Source organism: Ictidomys tridecemlineatus (genome assembly GCF_052094955.1).
Source record: "Ictidomys tridecemlineatus isolate mIctTri1 chromosome 12 unlocalized genomic scaffold, mIctTri1.hap1 SUPER_12_unloc_5, whole genome shotgun sequence".
NCBI classification, from domain to species: domain Eukaryota; kingdom Metazoa; phylum Chordata; class Mammalia; order Rodentia; family Sciuridae; genus Ictidomys; species Ictidomys tridecemlineatus.
Window position 1 is genome coordinate 650,168 of NW_027520963.1, and position 18,631 is coordinate 668,798.

The 18,631-nt window shown below is 41.1% G+C and overlaps 1 protein-coding gene across 3 annotated transcripts in view; it reads right to left on the reverse strand.

Annotated features, from left to right (window-relative positions):
- Positions 1–18,631, reverse strand: part of LOC144372339 (mitoregulin-like) — an 82,782-nt gene that overhangs the window by 15,152 nt on the left and 48,999 nt on the right. The window contains exons 1-7 of one of the 3 annotated variants that reach the window (XM_078035718.1): positions 11,066–11,223; positions 10,733–10,890; positions 10,463–10,637; positions 9,053–9,181; positions 3,800–3,873; positions 2,027–2,132; positions 720–802 (exon numbers count right to left, since the gene is read on the reverse strand). The exons of 1 other annotated variant lie outside the window; for it this stretch is intronic. In XM_078035718.1, the coding sequence (XP_077891844.1) occupies positions 720–802; positions 2,027–2,132; positions 3,800–3,873; positions 9,053–9,181; positions 10,463–10,567 (497 nt within the window). In that variant the 5' untranslated portion in view covers positions 10,568–10,637; positions 10,733–10,890; positions 11,066–11,223. Of the gene's footprint in view, positions 1–719; positions 803–2,026; positions 2,133–3,799; positions 3,874–9,052; positions 9,182–10,462; positions 10,638–10,732; positions 10,891–11,065; positions 11,224–18,631 lie in introns of those variants that run through there. One more of the 3 variants, XM_078035723.1, reaches the window with a different exon arrangement.

The following is an 18,631-nucleotide window of genomic DNA, read 5'->3' on the forward strand; positions in this document are numbered from 1 at the left end:
GAGACTCTGTCTCAAAATAAAAAATAAAAAGGACTGGAGATGTGGCTCAGTGGTTAAGCACCCCTGGGTTCAATCACTGGAACCAATAAATAAATAAATACAAATTCAGATGATCTTTTACTTATTAGTTTTCAAGTGCTCTTTTTACGTTAGGGCTAACAACATTCCAACTTTGTGGTATGCATGAGGATATTTGCTTCTAGCTTGCACTGTGCTTTTAAAGTTTAAATTTGCTTACAGGAGGGCTGGGGCTGAGGTAGAGCACTTGCCTAGCAAGTGCGGGGCCCTGGGTTCAGTCCTCAATAACACATAAAAAAAATAAATAAAGGTATTGTGTCCAACTACAACTAAAAAATAAATATTAAAAAAACTGCTATAATTTCAATGTCCTACACAGATTCACAGAGGACCTGGGGACCCTGGACTTAGCTTTTGCACTGTTTTCAGCATGGTGGAATGTGCCAGTACTTCAGGGAACAGTCCCAGCAGGCAGACAGTGCAAGCATATTCTAGAACATGTCCTATGTGTCCTTCTCCCTCTCTGGGGGAGGGTGTGTGTGTTGCTTTCATACACTACTTTATACAACAATAAAATCAACATTAAAAGCCCTCGCCCCAAAAGCTGTTGACATGCCAACAGAACAAACCTGAGTTCCTTGATCCTAAAAAAAGAACTTCTACAAAATCACACAACTGCTAGGAATTCGCAGAGCACTTACTTTGCTGGTATTGGAACGCCACTGGCATCGAAGAGCCTGAGAAACACCCAGCCGCAACTCAACTCTCCTCTCTCACCCGTTGACTAGGAAATAAAACAAGTCTGAGAAACAACATCTGAACGAGTCAAAATTATAAGCACATGCAAGCCCCTGAAAGGAACAAGGCCAGTATCCCCGCTTAGGGCTAAGCAGTTCTGCCCCAGAAAATCAAATGAAACGTGGTGGGTCCCACGGTACAGCAGAGGTGGCACTTTAAGTGATGCTCACCTTTTGTCAAAATTTCCCTTGAAAATCCCTGAAACTGTTGATGTGCCAACAGGTGCCTCAGGAGCTGAGCACTTCCTGTGGCATCACCCAGAGGCACATGGGTGCTCCTGAATCAGCAAGCTCTGTCTCCCTGCAGTGGACTGTGGGGATTCAGCATGCAAAGGCCTTGACACCTGGAAGTCTGCCCCACTGTCCACTGCCAGAGGCCACTGGGCCTGGCTCCGGGCTGCTCCTCTCCTCGCTCTGACTCATCTGCGACTCCCCTGGGTTTACTTGTCCTAAAGAAACCCGGGATGATGCAGTACACAGGGTACCTGTGGTGGCTCTGGGCTACGAGGGGCCGGGTTCCTATACTGCATTCAGATGCTGCTAGGGGGTGGGAGATGGAGGGCTGCTAGCATGGCCACGCCTCGGCTCCAGCAGTTCACATGACACCATGCTTCTGGTGTTCCCTGCACAGAACCGCCACTTGGCCAGGTCTCTCAATAAGAATTGCTGACTGCAGGGCCAGGTGCACTGGGTCCTGGGGTTGAAGTGCCACGGTGCTTCTGATCACTTTCTGAAAACCCCTTCTGTTCTGAATTTCCATTCTTTAGGAGCTCTGGCGTTCACTGGTGCTACACATGTAAGCAGGTCCTGTTCATCTTAAATGCCACTGAGAAAGCAGCACTGCATAAGAATCATGAGCACTGCCAGCTCGTTCCACCAGAGATGAAAATCCCACCTAGGGAAACCCTCCAGGACTTCACTCACAGACACACACACTCCAGCACTCCTTTTTTTTTGGGGGGGGGAACTGATCCCAGGGGTGCTTCACCACTGAGCCACATCCCCATCCCTTTGAATTTTTTATTTAGAGACAGGGTCTCACTAAGTTGCTTAGGTCCTCTCAAAGTTGCTGAGGCTGGCTTTGAACTTGCCATCTTCCTGCTCAGCCTCCTGAGTCGCTGAAATCACAGGCCTGAACCATGGCACCCAGCCTGCCAATTCCCTTTTAACTGGTATATTATAAAGTGACATTTATCTTGCGTCTGACATACATTGCGAAGAAATTCCAAGTTCAAATAATATTCCCAGGTCTGGAGATGAAGAATTGGACCTGATAAAACAGTCGCCATGGAGCAAGCATGGCAAGAAGCCAGTGACCTGGAACGATAAAGAAACATGGGTTACTGACCACAGTGCACAGTGGGAAGGGGCGTTCTGCCCCGTCCAAGGCACAAGGCTTGTGCCTCTGCATTACCACAAAGGTCTCTTAAGGAAAGTTAAGAGCAGACGGACTGACCCATCCACACCACTGACTTGGTAAACACACTCAGCTCCCTTGTTGAGGGAAACACCTTTCTCTTCACTTACTTTTCTCCGAGCAGGGCTAACATACAACCTGTGCAGCAAACCACCCCAAGGTGCTCAAGGCCCACTTGGCATATGCTGTAAGGTTTTTATGCCAATCGCTGTTCATTTTAAACAGAATTGAGTGGCTGGGCACACATGTCTGCTGGGCTTTCCTGATGCCTGCCTGGAACAGGCCCCCTCCCCTTGGGCTCCTCCCACCCCTCTCCCTACACAGCATCCATCCCCCCCTTCTTGCCTATAAAACCCTACCCCGTCTTTGAGGTCTAGTTTTCTTTTACAAAACCTCCTGAGGCTCAAGGGCTAGAATTAACTTCCCTCTCCTCTGTGTTTCCCAAAGCGCTTGGAGACCCATATCCTCACAGCCTGCCTGATCAGAGTAATCCATAGCGCCCGCCCCACAGGGCCACTCTAAGGATTGAATAAACCAGGGACCCAAGGGCCTGTGCGTGGCTAGAGCATCCTAAGTAGAGAGCATTCTTATTATTTGCACCTGTGTTTCTTCCCCACTGACATACAAGTAAACCCTCATGCACTAGGAAGAAGTGGGCACGTAACGGATACCTCAGTTCATTCAGGAAGGTGACAAGCACTTTGTTATTCCTCCCAAAGCTCACCTTTATATCCTGAGAAAGCATGACACACAGCTGTGCATCACAGAACTGTGAAATGACAGACCCAAAGATATGTGGTGTGTCTCCCTGGAGGCAGGGAGGTCAGGAGGTCAGGAGGCCACGCTCACTTTCAGGCATTGTGCTGTAGTCAAGCAAGGATGCCTGCGGCACCCAGCAAGCTGCGGGCCTCACTCACAGCCAGTGCCCTCTCAAGGAACCCCCATTTGTGTTAAGATCTTTATTAGGAGAAGGGTAATTAGGGTGCAGTAACAAAGGGAGTTAGTTGAGGGAGGGAAGTAAACACTCAAGTAATGAAACCTGGGGGTGGAAGTAGGTGAACTACAGACAATTTGTATTATTAAAAGAACAGAGAGACATCTTGGATTCACTAGCATCCATCCCTGCGAGACTGACTCAGTGGTAGAAACCTTAACCTCATCCCAGTTCTGACAGTCCGGAGTGTACTGGTTCCCTAGGCGGCACCTTTCATTTCATCAGAGGAAAACACAACTGTCATTAGTGCAGTTGTAAGACTCCATTTCTGAAAAACACTTCACTTCCTAAATTTTATCTTCTTGTCTGCATTTTTCATCAAATGGGCATTTCCTAAAATTGAAATCCAATGAATAGGATGATTCATTGGAATTATAACCTTGGTGAGTCAGAAACACAAATAACTTTAATCAAAGTCCTCCTAGAACAGTAAAGAATCTAAGGGTTCACATGTGGCTCCATGTGCTCTGTGCTGAATGTGATGCTTCCACAGCCTCATCTTAGGTCTTAACCGCTGGTCAACTAGGAGGAAAGCAGGGTGTTTCCTGTTCTGCTACTCAGCACATTTCTTACCTGGGGAGAAAGGTCCAGGTTTTGGGCTTTTTGGGTTGCCACGTGGCCCTCACAGTGTGAATGTTGCTCAGGACCTGAAAGATTTTCCGATTTCAGATCAGGCTGTAGGAAGTTCTTTGAAACATCACCCTCTTAGTCCCAGATAATTACCAGTGGCTATATTGGTCAGGGCAGAGGGAGAGGAGGGGCTTCCATTTTTTATTTCATGCAGTTCTGTAAGATCTGGGTTTCTTTCTTCATCCAATATAGTATGCATCTAACTTTTCAAACAGTGAAAACAATGGTCCCAATACTTATTAATAAAACAATGAAGGAGCTGATAAAATAGATTCACATTTGTGCCCTTGTGACAGTAATAAACCACATCAAGTGAATACTCAATATCTGAGATATGCTTACTAGAAGAGGAAGTGACACTTTAGGTAGAAACCTCAGAAGCCTAGAGGATTAAAACAGAAGATCTAACACTTGTGTCATCAGAGTCCCAGAGGAGAGGAGTTTAAAAGGTACTGTAGGAAATAATGGCTGAAAAATCCCCAATTTCAGCCAAAGACAGAAACCGACAGATTTAAGAAGCTGAGCAAATTCCAAACAGGGGAGATCCAAAAGGATTTGTGCCAGGTACACCACACTTCTAAAGTAAACAGGAAAAAAAAAATACACTGAAGGTAGCAAGAGAGAAAAACAGCCAGGTTAAGCCAGGGGAATGACTCAGATGGCAGTGGGTGTCTCGGCAGAAACCAGAGGCCAGGAAGAGGTGGCACCACGGTGTTTAAGTGGTAGACGAAAAGAACTGTCAATCCAGAGTCCCACATCTAGTGGAAAGGTCCTTTAGGAAGGAAGGGAGACAGATACTCAGATAAAGCTAGTTTAAGAGAATCTGTCACCCTGAAGGGATGGTTAAAGGACACTCTCTGTACAGAAGAGACAAGCTAAAGAAGCAATCTTGGAACATCAGGAAGGAGATCAATGGGAACAGTAAAGATCTGATTAAATACTACTAATTTCTCAGTTGATGGTTAAAGCAAAAATTGTAAGACTAGATGATGTGGTTTCAGTGTATGTAGAGGAAATGTGCAAGTCAGTTGTGAGTGAATGAGGACAAAGAGAATTAGAGAGAGGGACAGTCTCTGCCTCTCTCCAACCAGAACGCTGCCTGTGGTCACTGTGATTAGCTGGGTGTATAAAATGACACCTACAGCAAGCACCCAGGAAGCCACCCAGAGAGACCACTCAACACCACGGATAATTCAGAATGGAGTTCTAAGAAACGAATAAGCCACACGCAAGAAGGAGGAAAGAGAACAGAGGACAACAGGGAGAGAGAACAAAGCCGGGCTCCCTCCCAGCCCTAGAAAATAAAACAAAAAAGAAAAGCAGGCAGCAGACCCAGAGGCTTGAGGCTCCCCCCGACGCTGAAGGTGTGGGTGCACCTGCCCTGCGAGGATGGTGGGTGCTGGGAGGGCGTCCTGGATTGGCACTGCCCAGGCTCGACAACAGAGCTTTCCTTTGTAATAGGCTAGATTTGTTAAAGAAGCCTTCAAAGAGCAAATAATGCAATTTTCTAACTATTAAATGTGATGCAAAACTTCTCGATTTCGAACTCTGATAAAAATTAATTTCATAAATGAACTTCTAGGATCTGGATAAAAAATGAATCCCATATTTTCTGTTATTAAAGTGAAATTCTAGTTTTTGTTTTCGGTTCTCACGTGAGAACAGGAGAGTACAGCAGGTCCTCTCTTCTTGGTCACTGCTGACACCTCCTGGCCCGTTTGCGGTGGTGCTTTTGTGCACAGTAGCCCTGTGGTCACCCTTACTCCAAGTTCAGGTGGAAGAAAACCACCAGGGCAGCGCCACACGCAGTCCTCCCCGAGGCCTCCCTACCTGTGTGCGTGTGACCATGGTCTATCCAGGGGTGGATGTCTGAGACCTACTGCCCGCTCCACACCTGCTCTCCCTCCACCCTCCACACTCAGCCCACCACCAATCCCGTTGATTCCCGCCTCCTGCATCTCCCCCGACCTGATCTCCACCCAAGCTGTAATCGTCATCACTCTTTTGGTTGCACTTATTATGCTCCATGTGTTGTTCTCCATGCTTTACTTATAATAACCCAGTTTGCTCACACTGATCCCAGGAGGTACAAGAGGAGGAGCCTGAGAGCAAGGTCAAGGTCCCATGTTGTGCAAATGCCAGCGCCAGGGGCAATCCTAAGCAAGCTGGATCCAGATTTTTGCTTCTTCAAGATGATGCCTATTGTCCTCTGCCTGCCATGCCAGGGCCCTGCCCCCAGTGGTCCACTTGAGTCCCCTCTGGCTGCCCTCTCCTCCCTTTAACTTACCTTTTCTATTTATTCTTCGGAGAGGAGCCAGAGATCTTTCTAGAACATGAATCTCATCATGTCACCTCCTTCAGTGCCCTCTGCTGTTTTTAGGACAGACGCGCACTGCTTCTCACACTGCCTGCCTTCCAGACACTCCCTGTCAGGATTCCACACTGGCGGCCACCCTGCTCCCCCTGGAGTCCCCTCCCCAGAGGGCCTCTGCCTGCACATCCCATGGAGGCCTGGGGCTCCTCAGCTCAGGGGGTGAGGCTGTGAGGAGCTCTTCTGCGGCTCCCACCCACTCTGGGAACCCCTCTAACTAGGCTTTAGCTGACATCTACCAGACTGTCTGTTTCACTTCCACTTTGTGATTAGTACAAAATATTTTCTAATTTCCCTTTGACTCATTGATTATTTAGAAATCTGTTAATTTCCAAGCATTTGAAGACTTTGCCCACGGATCTTTCTGTTACTGATATCTAGCTTAATCTCATGTGCTCAAAGGCCATACGATACCTGGCTCTCAACTCTATTTTAGACTTGTTGGGGTTTATTTTCTGACCCAGGTCCACCTGTGTAGACTGGTGGATATTCCACATGCACTTACAACATGCTTCTTACTGTTTAGAGGTGAAGTGCTGCTCAATACTGATCCTACCTAGTTTGTCAATAGGTTAATCAATTCCTAATATCCTTTCTCATCTTCTGTCTGCTTGTTCTATATTCCTAAGAGAACAGTAGTGAAGTTTCCAATTATAATGGTGGCTTTTCCCATTTCTTTTTTCAGTTCCATCAATTTTTAGGTCATGTGTTTTGAAGCTCTAACATGGGGTGACTGGGTATGTATCTACTTTGTTTGACATTTTTTTTTTTAATGCACTGGGAGTTGAACCCAGGGCCTTGCAGATGCCAGGCAAGCACTCAACAACAGAGCCACATTCCCAGCCGGACATTAATATCTTGAATAGTGAACCCTCCTCCCTTTAACTTACCTTTTCTATTTAAGGTGGGCTTCTTGTATGGAGCATCTAAGTGGGTCTCTCACTGTAACTCTTACATTCCCCTAATAATGTATTACATGTTAGGTATATTTTTATATGCCTATTGGTTTCTCATGTTTTCTTTTTTGAAGGGCCTGTTCAAGTTTTTGCTCATTTAAAAAACTGAGTTATCTTTTTATTTCTTAGCATCCTTGACTTGTTCTTAATCTTAGACTAAAAAAAAAAAATTCTACATTTCACTGTCAATGAGAGAAATTCAGGTTTTTCTTGTTCTTTATAAATTTGAGGAAGTTCCCACCTGTTCCTAGTTTGTAGGGGATTTCTTAAAACTCGTGAATGGGCACTGGAATTTGTCAATGTTTTTTCTTTGTTTATTGAGATGTTCACATGATTTTTTCTTGTCTACTAATATGATGAAATAACATTACAATTTCCCATGTCCAATGCTGGATGCACAGGTGTGTACATCTGAACATGGGGAGAAATTCCAGCTGGTCGTGACCTACTGTCCTTTCTATAAATTGCTAGATTCAACTTGAGAATGTTGTTTAGGATTTTAGTTTCTATATCCATGAAGGATACTGGTCTTGTAATGTCATCGTTTGGTGTCATGTTTTTCCTAGATTTAGGAAATACATTAGGGAATGTTTTCTCCTATTCTTTGGAAGAGTTTGCATAAGATGGGTATTATTTCTTCCTTAAATGTTTGCGGGAAGTCACTAGAGTGAAGCCATAAGGACTTGGATTTTTCATTGTAGGAATTTTTTTAATTGAAGTTGTAATTTCTTTAAAACAGAAATTCAAATTTTCTATTTCTTCTTATGTCAGTTTCAGTAAATTATGGTTTTTTATAAAATTATCTATTTCATCAATGTTGTCAGATTTACTGGCATACAATTCCTTATAATATCCCTTATTGTCCTCAGTGTCTGCAGGATCAGTAATGATATTTCTATTTCAATAGGAGATATTGATAATTTGTTTTCTTTTCTTTTTTTTTTTTTTTGTACCAGGGATTGAACTCAACCACTGAGCTACATCCCCAGCCCTATTTTTTTTTTTTTTTTTTTTTTTTTAGAGACAGGGTCTCACTGTATGGTTTAGCACCTCACTGTTGCTGAGGCTGGCTTTGAACTTGCGATTCTCCTATCTCAGCCTCCAGAGCTGCTGGGATTACAGGTGTGCATGTGCCACCTCGCCCGGCTTTCTTTCACTCTTTTTAGTCAGTCTTTCTGGGCATCTTTCAATTTTATTAATCTCTTCAAAGAATCAACCTTCATCTCCACTGATTTTCTCTTCTGTCCATCTGTTTTCTATTTCATTAATTTCTACTCTTTGTTATTTCCTTTTTTCTACATTCTTAGGTTTAACTCACTCTTCAATTTCTAGTCTCTTAAGTTCCCAGCTTAGATCACTGATTTTAAACCTTCCCTCTTTCTAGTATATGCAATTAAAGCTACGAATTTCTACCTAAGCACCACTTAAGCTACATCTCATAAAAGATACATTATTTTTTTAGAAGTCATTCAGACTATCATTTGGTATTAGGTAAAAAATGGTCTTTTAGGAATCAGGGAAGAGTTGAGCAGAAAAGGATTCCAGGAGACCTCACGGGAAATGGCGATGCTCCATATCTTGCCTGGGGAGCTGGATATACATTGCATTTTCAAAAATGCAATGCTCTATACTTAGACCTGAACTGTACACAACACTAGAAGACAGGTACCAGTCCCTCTCATAAGTGAAGAAATCTAAGGCCCAGATGGGTTAACTGTGTGTGTACCAACATCACACACTGAAGAGCCAGGGTTAACCCACTGCGGTACCACACACTCACACACACAGCGCACTCCACATTTAATGTGTGGTACCACACAAGGGCTTCTCCATCATCCTGTGTGAGATGGTTCAACTCAGTGAGCTTACCTTACTGCCATCAAACAGACAGAGGCAAACATGTCTGCTGAGCACCTGGATGCTCGTTCCTGGGAGAGGAATCATCTTACAGCTCCACAGGGTGAGGATCAAGGAAACACGACTTGGCCTTGACTTAATCTGAAAGAAAAACATAAAAACCTATTAATAGTGGTACAAATCCATTTCCAATGCATCATTTGTAAAATACAGCTTAAGAAGATATACATAGAATACAAAAAGGAAAACTTTTACATGGATATACATACACAGAGTTTCAATAGTCTGTTCAAAATCAAACCCAGTTATTTCAGGTAAATATATTTGAAATATTTACATTTTTTTCTTAACTACTTAAAAACTTCAATGAAAGACTACTAGTACTAGCAGGTAAAATATATGACCTGACCCTCGAATCACTGTATTCTAGTCTCCAGGTCCATTCCCATACGATGTGTGGAATTGAAGACAGTTACCCTAGCATGACAACCAAGATACCTGGCATTAATGTCACCCAGCTACCTCCTCTTTGGCTTTGACATAGAATGTCATGTTTGGTCTGACTGTTCAAATCTATTTCACAGATAAAGGTCAGATTGTAAATACATAAGCTGGCATTCTGTATTTTTATTTTTAAAGAACAGCTTCAATCAGCTAAACTTTACATTCTGCTTTATGATCACAAGCCTTTTCATTTAAATAATTTATATTGTTGCAAAAGATAAGATAATATCAATAATCTGTCACCTTTTTATTTAAGTAATGAGAGCTGGGTTTTTAGTTCCCGGGCACAAGTTCACAGCATTAACTGTGATCTGCTCAAGCACTGGTGCACCAAGCAGCCCCTCTGCCCAATCGCAATACAGCACCTCCTACTAAGGTGCCAGTTGATGCTCAGGGTGAGAGGATTAGGGGCACCAAGTTCTGCACCCCCCTTCCTACCACCCCGGCCAACACTGAGGGGTAAAGTCAAGGTAAATGGGAAGAGAGTGACATACTCTAATGCAGTTTATATCTGTTACAGGCACATATAAAGTGGAATTGGCAGACTTTCGTTCTGAAGGGTTCACAGATCATTAAATACCTTTCCTAGGGTCAAACTCAGAACATATCTGCTTTCCTTCTTGTGAATAATAAGAAAAGTGTACTCTTCAGGAACAGAATTTCATCCCTCCCTTCCCCTGAGCCTTAAGTCCCATCTCTCCTTTACTACCTTCTCTCTCTTTGAATGCTACAGAGTCAACCCAGGACCTCATGCTTACTGGGCAAGTGCCCTACTTCTAAGCCACGTTCCTGGCCCCCATCTCTTCTTCAACTGTGTCCAAGAGACCAGTTCAAACTAACAAGATTCCAAATTCATTTGGAAAATCTGGTAGGTTCAACAGAGGAAAATTTTCCAAACCTCTTACTTTAGGTCCGTACCTGGTAGTTCCATGGTTTGTTACTGAGCATCTCAGTATACTGGAAGCCAGATGTTTGACATTTTGCTGTAAAGGCAGTTCCTTTTGGAAAAAGTTTCGTATCCATACTCTAACCCAGGTCAATAAGTGCCAAACCAGTAGACAAATCGCCATCTTCATTGTTCTGTTCCAAAAACCTAGATTAAATACAATTCAGGACAGGAAATGAGCACAAATGACAAAGGGCTGCTAGATGTTCAGGAAAGAACCCTGTTCAGAGGTCCACACTTGCCTGTTTCCCAGTATGAAATTGTCTGGCTTAATGTCTCCGTGAATGATCTCACAGCTGTGGACGTGTTCAATCATGTAGAGCATCCTGATAGCGAAAGAGATGACGAGAGCCTGGGGCATCACTTTTTTGTGGGTATTTTTGTAGAGGTTAATGGCATTCTAGAAACAATGCAAATGGTATCCTGAGTTGGATGAGGATTAATGAAATTTCAAGTCAAGGACTTTGCCCCTGTTTAGCACCCCAACTAAAGCTCTAACCAGAAAATATATGGGTAAGGCACAAACCAGAAATGCACTTAAATTCATATCCATATTATAAAAACAGAACACTTACTAATAGTGTCCCATAGCTGTAGAGATCTCCTACCAAGATGCTCCCATTCTGGAATAAGTGGGCAGAATAGAATTTGATAAACATGTGGTGCACAGCTGGCTTTAGTCTCTCCATCAGCTGGGTACCAATGTAGAATTCCCAGAGGTTGGCAGACTTCTAGACCTACAAGCAAAACCAGGTATGTGTTATTTATATCCAGAGTCACATTCTGGAAAATAGTATCCTAATAAGGGACATGAGAAAGCAATGACATTATGATTTGTTCTGCAGAAAGCAATTCCAGATCCTCATAGTATTGTTTTATTTCTTAATTGCTCAATAAAAACATCACTGTCTTAAAGGAAAAAAAAAAGAGGCTGAAAATCATTTCTCTACAGTTCAAAAATGTATTTGCACCATTTACCTTTAGGACACATTTCTGTTTATTTTTGGTCTCATTCACATCTCCCTGGGTAGCTTCATAGACTTAGGCGAAGGCCCCTTCTCCAACAAGGTGATTGATGTAGACCAGTGAAGAACCTGGGAAGAGATAAATGTGTCAAAATGACAAATGGGCTCAAAATATTAAGGACTTTATCCAAATGAAGAATTTGTAAAATTTTCTTTGTACTTGAATTGCTTTCATAAATAAAAATGGCCACAGTTGCTTGGGAAATGTTTTACAGGCTTAGATGAAAGGAAGTAAATACCTGCAACAAGAGCCCCCTTACCAAGTTCAGGGCAGCCTGCGGGGGTCACTAAGGTGCGTGGGTTTGGGCACTCAGTGCCTCCCCATCAAGGTTCTCGCATTTGAAAATGAGCAGCACCTGTGCTGCCCATCTTGCAGGCAGATGACAGGAGAAATCCTCCCTGAAGTGATACATAAAGCTTTTTGAAATAAACACATTTTACAATAGGATAAAAATAAAAAAGACATCTTGACCAGGCTCCAATAGCTGGTGCTGCTCTCCAGGCTTTGCAACGCTGCTCAAGGGTGACAAGAAGAAGAGAGATGCCGGAAGGTCGGCCAAGAAAGGCAAGGGCCCAGTGAATAAATCTGGAGCAACGCTGAAAAGAAGAAGTGGTCCGAAGGCAAAGATCAGGGCAAGCTCAACATCTAGTCTTGTCTGACAAAGCTACTTATGACAAACTCTGTAAGGACGTTCCCAACTCCGAGCTTCTAAGCACAGCTGGGGTCTTCGAGGGATAAGGACTTGCGGTTCCTTGGCCAGGGCAGCCCTTCAGGAGCTCCTCAGTAAAGGACTTTTCAAACTGGTGTCAAAACACAGAGCTCAAGTAATTTACACCAGAAATACTGAGATGGAGATGCCCCTGTTGCTGTGCAGATGCACTAGCAGGTCCAAGCAACTGTGCATTTGGAAAAATAAAACTTTATTAAAACAAAACAAAAAAATTAAAATAAAAAGGGCAAAATAAAATGATAGCAACATTTGTAATAGACAATTTAAAATACTTAATTCAACTTTTAATTTTACATAGTTTTTGATTGATAGAAAAGTGGCCAAGAAAGCGGAGTTTCTGCATCCCACATGGCTCTTATGTCATAGACAAGGAACCAACCGAGGAGTGCTGCTGCTGCTGACTGAAATCCACACTTGCAGACTCACTAGTTTTTCTGTGTTTCAGGATACATTATATTTAGTCATTCTATCTCCATGGCTACTCCTAGCCTGTGACATGTCTCAGACTTTTCTTGTCTTTTTTTTTTTTAATTGACCTTGATAGTTCCAAAGAATACTAGTCAGATGTCCTTCAAATTGGGCTTGTTTATATTTTCCTTGTGGTTACACTGGGGTTATTGATTTTGGAGAAAAAGACCATGGTGATGTTGCATTTGATTCTTAAAAATTCTAAAAATAATCCTCCCATTCAAAATCAAATATATATTTAAAAAAAAAAAAATCTGTGACTTCCAGTCTAGCACATAAGCAGCTTGAAAGCTGTCACTCCACTTTTATGGCAAGAAAGTAACTGGACAACTGAAATTCAACAGCTCTTCTTGAACTATTAAAAAACTGAGATCAGAGGGAAAACTGCTGCACCCAAAGTGGGGAGACGGAGAGGAAGACACAGAGATTCACAGCAGACACCATGCTGGAATTAGCAATGGGAAGGACAGTACTCCTCAGATTATCTAAGAAGATGACTCTCGGTTGTTTGGTGCACGTCTGCAATCTCAGCGACTAAGGAAGCAACTTAGTGAGACCCTGTCTCAAAATAAAAAATTAAAAGGACTGGGATGTGCTCAGTGATAAAATGCCCCTGAGTTTAATCCCTAGTATAAAAAGAAAGTCTCTAGGGAACCTTAAAGGCAACAGGGAAGACAACACAGCTTAACTTCTAGCCAGATAAAGGTTACACCAAAGCCTAACTATCTCAGTTCCACTTACACAGTCCATCAGGTCTGGCCAGCAACAAAATTGACAAGGCATATTAAAAGACAAAACACAGCTTGAGGAGGCAGAGCAAGCACTGGAAATGGGCAGAGATTTCAGCATTATCAGACCAGGATAGTTTTTAAAATTGTTATGAATGTGCTAAGGATTCTAACAGAAAAAGGAGACAATTTTCAAGAACAAATAGGTCAAATAAGCAGAAAGAAGCAAAAAGAAATGCTAGAAATAAAAAACCCACTCTGTGCCAGAAACCAAGAATGTCTTTTAGTAGACTGTACACGGCCAGGGAAAGAATCAGTGAGCTCCAGGACACCCTAAGAGAAAAACTGAAATGTAAATTGAAAAGAAAAAAGTATGAGTTTTCAAAAATTCAAGACCAACACCAAACCACAGATCCTGGAATCTCAGAGAATACCAGGCAGGACAGATAGAAAAACCTACACCTAGGCACATCACAAAGAAAATGCAGAAAATCAAAGACAAAGAAAATTTTGAAAAATGCTACAAAACAGAAATAGCTATAAAAAGAGCTTACTTCCGGAAGAACAAGGATAAGTACATCAGATTTCTCCTTAGAAACCACACAAGCAAGAGTGTGCAGTACAACATTTAAAGGGCTGAAAGAGAAAAACCACCAGCTAGAATGCTCTACTTCATGAAACTATCCTTCAAAAGTGAAGGATAAAGACTTTCTTACACAAAAATGGAGGGAATCTGTCACTGGTAAACGTGCACTGTTCTTCAGAGAGAAGGAAGATAATATAGGACAGAAACTTAGACTCAAAGAGTGTTAAGTAAAATACTTAATGTTTCTTATTCTAAATTATCTAACAAAAACCCATTTGTTCAAAACAATAGTGTCCACCTAGTGGTGGCATACCAGTGGATAAGTGAAACCAACAGCAGCAATGACAGAAGAGGTGGGCAGGAGGGAGGGAATGACACCCCTGACGCATGGTGTGGGCCGTGCTGTGAGGGGGTGACGTGCTATCGGAAAGTGGACTTGGACTGGCTCTGAGTGTATATATACTGCACACTCTGCAGAATCCACTTGCAAATGTGACAAAGATAATATTATTGATATGCTGAGAGAGGAGACGCAACAGAATATGAAATAATTCAAAGCCAAAGAAGGCAGAGAGTGGGGGGAAAAAACCCACAAAGAACAAGTGTAATGACTAGAAAACTAACAAATGAAATATGAGTCCAGCTATATCAATAATCACTCAGAACACCAATGATCTTCACCCACCAATGAAAACACACACATTGAAAGTATAACGACAAATGCAGATTAACAGTTAATAAGATATAGGATGCTAACAGTTATCTCAAGAAAACAGAAATAGCTGTATTAATTCCATACAGCAGATTTCAGATCAAGGAAAATTAACAGGCATAAAAGGGGCATTACAGAATGAAAAAGGGGTTAATTCTCCAACAGGACATGCTGTGTATACATCTCATGAAAAGAATGTGAAAATATATGAGGCATGCATTGATAGAAATGCAAGCAAATCACTATTACACTTGGAGATTCCTATATCCTTCCATCAGAAATGGACCATTAAGGGGCTCAGGATGTGGCTCAACTGGTAGAGGGCTCGCCTGGCATGTGTGAGGCACTGGGTTCAATCCTCAGCACCACATAAAAATAAAAAAATAAATATATTGTGTAAAATATAAATATATTGTCCACCTAAAACTAAAAAATAAACATTAAAAAAAAAAAGAAATGGACCATTAAACAGAAAATTGGATCTGAATGACATTTACAGAATATATGACATTCTCACACTGACTTGGAACATTCACCAAGACAGACCACATTCTGTGCTGTAATATACACCCTCACAAATTTAAAAGAATAGAAATCATATAATGTCTGCTCTCAGACCACAGTGGAATTAAACTGGGGATCCATTAACGCAGACAGCTGGAAAGCCCCTACATCTTGGGAGATTAAACACACTTCTGAATAACACATGGATTGAAGAAGTCTCATGAAGGACTTAGAAAAGAAGAAAGAGTATATAACTAAAAATAACACATTTTAAAAAAGAATTGTTTACAAAAAAGTAAGAATAAAAATAACAAAAAAAAAGATACAAAATTAATGATTTAAGGTTCCACCTTAGGAACTTAAGAAAAAAGAACTAATTAAATGTAAACAAAAGAAAATATTATGAAAGAAATCAATAGAGAAAAATAAGAAAACCCCAAAAATTGTGTTTTTGAGAAGATTAATAAAATTGATAAACATCAAGTCAGGTAAGCTAAGAAAAAAAAAGACACAAATAATGAGAAATGAAAGGCTCATGGACGCTGAAGACATAATAAGAGAGTATTCAGAACATAGTGTTCACAAGTGAGAAAAACTTAGATGAAATGAACCAATTCCTTGAAAGACAAAATCTATCAAAGCTCATAAAGAGAATTAGATAACTGGAATAGTTCTGCATCTATTAAGGAAATTGCATTAATAACTAATAACCTTCTAAAGCCGAAAGCACCAGGTTCAGATGCACTCACTGACAGATTCTATCAAATCTGTAAGGAAGAAATTATAGAAATTCTCTATAATCTCTACCAGAAAATAGTGGTAGAGTATACTTCCTAATTCATTCTATGAGGTCAGCATTTCCAGGTTACCAAAACCAGATAGAGATATTATAGGAAACACTACAGACAAATACTTCTCATGAATGTAAAAATCTTAACAAAACATTAGCAAGTAAAATCCAACAATGTATACAGTAAGTTATATACCACGACTGTCTTAGTCTGATTTCTGCTGCTATAACAGAATATTATGAACTGGATAAATTATAAAGAAAAGAGATTTATTTGGCTCATAGTTCCAAAAGCTGACAAGTCCAAGATTGAGGGGCTAGAACTGGTGAGGATCTTCATCGTCCATCCTAAGATGGTAGGAGCATCACATGGTGAGGGTGAGGCGGGAGATGGCCTGCCAGAACCCCCATTACAACTAACCCACCCAGCAACAATGGCCTCAGTTCAATCGTAAGGGTATGCCTTCATGGCTTAATCAACTCTTAAAGATCCTACCTCTTAAACTGTGACAATAGCAATTAAATTTAAACATGACATCTGAAGGGGACATTCAAACCATAGCAATGATCCAAGAAACACAAGGATAGCTCAACATCTGAAAATCAGTTAACCTGACCCATCATACCAACAGACTAAGAATAATCACATAATATAATCACATGATCATATTAACATATGCAGGAAAAACATTTGATAAAATCCAACACCCGTTCATAACAATTCTGAGCAAACTAGCAACAGAGAAACTTCAACTTGATAAAGAACATGTACAAAACCTATAGCCAGCATTAGACCTGATGGTGATACACTACATAGATGCAGCCCCAAGGTCAGGAATGAGGTGAGGATGTCTCTTATCATTTCTATTCAGCATTGTACTAGAATTCCCACCTAGTGTAATAAGACATTTATTTATTTAATTTTTTTAAAAAGAAAGAGTGTGAGAGTGAGAGACAGAGAGAGAATTTTTAATATTTATTTATTTATTTTTTTTAGTTTTTCGGTGGTCACAACATCTTTGTATGTGGTGCTGAGGATTGAACCCGGGTCACACGCATGCCAGGTGAGCACGCTACCGCTTGAGCCACATCCCCAGACCAGCAATAAGACATTTTTAAAAAATAAGTATACAGATTGGAAAAGGAAGAAATAAAACTATCTTTCTTTATAAATGACAGGACTATCTAAAGAATCAACACTAACAAAATCTCCTGGAACTATTAGTGGATACAGAAAGCTTATAGGACACAAAGCAGATATATAAAATACAATTACTTCCCTATGTTCCTGAAATACACAATTAGAATGAGAAATTAAAAAACAAAGAATACTTAGGTAATAATATATATTATGTACCAGATCTATATGAGAAAACCTAAACTCTGATGAAAGATCAAGGAGATTTAATTGGAGAGATTTCCATGTACAGGGATAAGATTCAATTTTGTCAAGATGTCATCTCTTCCCAATTTGACTAAATGCAATCTCAATAAAAATCTAGAAGTTATTTTGTGAACACCAACAAACTGATTCTAAAGTTTATATGGAAAGGCAAAAGACCCAGAAAGTCAACACAATATTGAGATGGAAGAAGGAAGTAAAGGGCTGACTTCATCCCACTCTGAGACTGACCATAACCCTGTGGTGCTGGCAAGAGACAAGCAAACCCATGGAAAAGAGCTGAGTCCAGAACAGAACCACACAGACTTAGAACTGCTCTTGGGCAAAGGATCAAACATGAGAAACAGTGTCTTCAGTAAGTGGTGCCAAGCATTCAGACATGCACAAGTGACAATGAACCTAGACACACACCTTATACCTTGCACAAAGGTTAACTCAAAATGGAGCATAGACCGAAACGGAAAAAATAAAACTATAAAACTTCTAGAAAAGATTACAGAAGACTATTTAAGTTTCCACTGGTGCAATGAGTTTTTCGATGTAACACCAAAAGCATGACCTGTAGGGGAAAAAAAAACCTGATAAACTGGACTTCATTAATATTAAAACTTCTGTGCTTTAAAAGACACAATTTAAAAAAAAAAATAGAAAGACAAACCAGACTGGGAGAAAATCTTTGCAAAACAAGTATCTAATAAAGAACTGCTATCTAAACTATTTGAGAAATTCTTGATATTTAACAATATGACAATTAAAGAATGGGCAAAAGATCTGAACACATAGCTCATTAAAAGTATGCAGACAGCAAGTAAACACATGAAAACATGTTCACTCTCACTGGTGAACATCACTGTTGTCACCCTGAAATAGTGAGACACTATTGCACACCTACCAGAAGGGTAAAAACAACAGCAAAAGCTGCGAGGGTGTAGCAGGGAGTTCTTGCTCACTGCTGATAAAGACACAGATGGTATGGCCACACTAGCAGAGCTTGGCACTTTCTCATATAAGCAAACACTCAGCCCTCTGTATATGAGGATCTAAACTTTTTTTTTTTTTTAAAGAGAGAGAGAGAGAGAATTTTTTTTAATATTTATTTTTTTAGTTTTTGGCGGACACAACATCTTTGTTTATATGTGGTGCTGAGGATTGAACCCGGGCCGCATGCGTGCCAGGCGAGCGCACTACCGCTTGA